The sequence below is a fragment of the Pygoscelis adeliae genome, unplaced genomic scaffold, assembly GCF_000699105.1.
Source record: "Pygoscelis adeliae isolate BGI_AS28 unplaced genomic scaffold, ASM69910v1 Scaffold487, whole genome shotgun sequence".
NCBI classification, from domain to species: domain Eukaryota; kingdom Metazoa; phylum Chordata; class Aves; order Sphenisciformes; family Spheniscidae; genus Pygoscelis; species Pygoscelis adeliae.
In genome coordinates, this window is record NW_008825078.1 from 255207 (window position 1) to 258383 (window position 3177).

At 60.1% G+C, this 3177-nt stretch overlaps 1 protein-coding gene across 1 annotated transcript in view; it reads left to right on the forward strand.

Annotated features, from left to right (window-relative positions):
• Positions 1-2254, forward strand: part of EIF2B4 (eukaryotic translation initiation factor 2B, subunit 4 delta, 67kDa) — a 10670-nt gene extending 8416 nt beyond the window's left edge. Inside the window, 3 exon segments of the mRNA XM_009326914.1 lie at positions 1349-1529; positions 1629-1809; positions 2012-2254. Of these exon segments, the coding sequence (XP_009325189.1) occupies positions 1349-1529; positions 1629-1809; positions 2012-2211 (562 nt within the window). The 3' untranslated portion in view covers positions 2212-2254.
• Positions 2255-3177: the final 923 nt, after the last annotated feature.

Here is a 3177-nt window from a genome sequence, read left to right on the forward strand (position 1 = left end):
TTCGAGTGCCCCGTGGCGGAGGGCGGCATCCTGCTGATGTTGTTTCCAATTTCTCCGAACGCTGGGACAGGCTAGATGCTGGAAGCACTGGAGCCCTCAGACTCATTAGAGGAACGAACAGGAGGGTCTGATCAATTAGCCTTATACCAGCCTATACTGATTAATGTAGTTGTGTTAGTGCCTCAAACTCAGTTTGTGAATGCCTGAATTTGCACTGCCTGCCATTTTGACTAACCCAGACTCCCAGACCCACCGGCCTGTAATGTTAAAGTGGTGGGCAACGCCTTGACTGGGCCGAGAAGTGCCTGACAGAGGCCTAAAGCCATTGCCATCAGCGAAGCCTGTACTAAAGGCTTGTCTGTGAGACTTGCTGTTCCTGTTCAGGGCTCAGCACTGTCTTCTGTTTGCATGTGTCCAGAGTTAAGTGTTTCAAGAAACCCAGATTCACTGCTGCTTCAATACAGGGCACTTACAGAGCAGCCATGGCAGTTTACTGGCATTTTAAACAAACTGCAGCAAAGTCAAATGTCGGGAAGCAAAAATATGGAAGCTCGTTCTTCCTTCGAGGGACTATGTCCCAGAAAGTAGAGGTGGGAAAAGGAGCCAGAGTCTACTGTGGCAAAAGAGCCCAGATGTGATGTGCCTCCTGGGTGATCGGTGGAGGAAGGAGCAGGGGCAGGAGGCCAGCGTGGGCCTGGAGCATTATGAGAGGGAAACTTGGGGAAGGTTTGGAGGGGGAGTCCCTCGCTGTGGTCACGGACAGGTGGAGGTCAGTGCTGCTTCCAGGGAGGGCTGATACATCACTTTTCCCAGGGGGTGATGATTCTCTGTGCAGAGACAGGGAGAGGGGGCCCTGGAAGCGAGTGTAGCAGGAGGGTGTCTGGAAAGGTCAGCACTTGCAACGATGAGGGTGGATGTCAGCTCTGCCCGGACTCATCTCCAGGTACCACTAGCCCATCAGGGTCTCGGTGGGAGCCCAACTCCCGCCCTGGGTAAGAGAGACATTGCTCTGTTTGGGCTGGATGTGCCCAGGGACCTGCCATGGCAGCTGGCGCCTGGCAGTGCCTGCTCTGCCACAGCTGCTGGCGGCAAGCCCCTGCCATCAGGCGCCTGTCAGGGCTGTCCCCTGGGCGAGCCCCCATGCTAACGCTCAGGAAACCTGCCCGGCCGGCACCTGATGAGTCCCACACTGGAACCAGCACCAAGGAAAATCTCCTGGCACTGGGCTGCGTTTCTGGGCAATGCTGGCAGCGTGCAGTGTCAGCACAGGGTGGCTGGGGCAGCCATGTGGGTGAGGTGAGAGCCTGGCCTGGCAGGACGGGGCAGCCTCCTAACTGGTGTCCATCAGCTCTTCCCTTGTGAACCGCACGCTGTGCGACGCCCACGTGAAGAAGGGCCGGGCCTTCCGTGTGATTGTGGTGGACAGCCGGCCGCGGCTAGAAGGCCGGGAGACGCTGCGTCGGCTGGTGCGTAAGGGCATTCACTGCACCTATGTGATGATCAACGCCATTTCTTATGTGCTGCCTGAGGTGAGGAGCAGAGCGGGGCTGTGCCGAGGACGGTGGTGGGCATGAGGGAGGCTGCAGCGTGATAAAATGTGCTAACAGATCCCTGCGCTTCCCTGACAGGTGTCCAAAGTGCTGCTAGGAGCCCATGCACTCCTGGCCAATGGCTCTGTCATGTCCCGGGTGGGTACGTCCCAGATAGCACTGGTCTCCAGGGCCTACAACGTGCCTGTCCTGGTGTGCTGTGAGACCTACAAGTTCTGCGAGCGAGTGCAGACGGACTCTTTTGTCTCCAATGAGCTGGGTAAAGCTTCTGTCCCCTTCCTCTCACCTGGGACCTGCTCCCTCTTCCCTCTGCTGCCCAGGACGGACTGAATCCATTCCCCTTCCTGCCTGAGGGGCCACCACTCTCAGGAAGGGTGGCCATTGGGCCTGGCAGGCAGCAGGGCAGGATGGACAGGTGCTGTCCCTCCCCCTGATCCTGCCGGCTGCTCCTCTCTCCACAGATGACCCCGATGACCTGATCGTGCTCCGGAAGGGCCAGGCCCAGCTGGGTGGCTGGGCAGAGAACAAGTCCTTGCGCCTCCTCAACCTGGTCTATGACGTGACACCGCCTGACCTGGTGGATCTGGTCATCACGGACTTGGGCATGATCCCGTGCACCTCGGTGCCTGTCGTCCTGCGTGTCAAGAATGTGGATCAGTAGTAGGGGCAGCTGCATGGACACTAATAAACCAGGTGCCACAATACACCTTGTCTGCCTTCTGTGGTATGGCAGGAGCCCTGGCGCCCTGTGTCACCACAGGCTCAGCTCTGTGCTTTCCTTGGGCATGCTAGCACTTCTGCCCGGCCCCTCTTCTCCCACTCCAGGCCGCAGCAGGGAAGGACCTTCCCTGTCCCTGGGCCGCTCCTCTGGGACCTGGGGGAAATGGTGATGCTATGATGACAGCCCCTGGCTCACGCCTCCTCTGGCTGTGGTTCTGGCAGCCAGTTGAGCTGGGCTTGTACCGGAGAGCCCAGCACCTCTGACCCTGCAGCACCCTTGGTGTGCCAGGGCTGCTCCCGGCATGAGCTGCTCCTGCAAGAGGGGGCTGGTGCAGGGTCCAGCCTGAGCAGAGGCTGGGGGCTCTGGCACAGGGAAGGGGGTGTCCTCCCTTGTTCTGCAGCATTCCCATCCCTTTCTGCTGTGGTAAAATTGGTGCTCATCTCAGCGCCTGGCAGTGATTGCTGTGGGCTGTCTGTGCTTCCCCCCTGGAGCCTGCCACTGCCAGTGCCCTCCATGTTCGTAGCTCCAGGGGGGAGCAGGGAAGAGATGGCAGGGTGCCTGTTATTCTGGCCTCTGCCCAGAAAGGGGTGTCTTTATACACTGGTCTCACCTGTCATTGCTGCCATGTGCAGCGCTGAGGCTGGCAGGGGGGAGCCCTGGCCCCGGCCTGGAGCAGGGTGAGGAAGGCCAGGCAATAACAGGGTTCGAGGGCTGGCGCTGAGCCACGGATGGAGGCAGAGCGGGTCCCTGTCTCTCCTACGACTAGCTGTGCTGCCAGTTGCTGCCCCCCGGGTGCGTTAGGAGGCACGGGCGGGGCCGGGGGAGCAGGTTCCCTCCCTGCCCGGTGCTCCCGGAACTAGCCCTGTGTCGGCTGGGGCAAGGGGAGTCCCGAGGCAATGCCCTCCC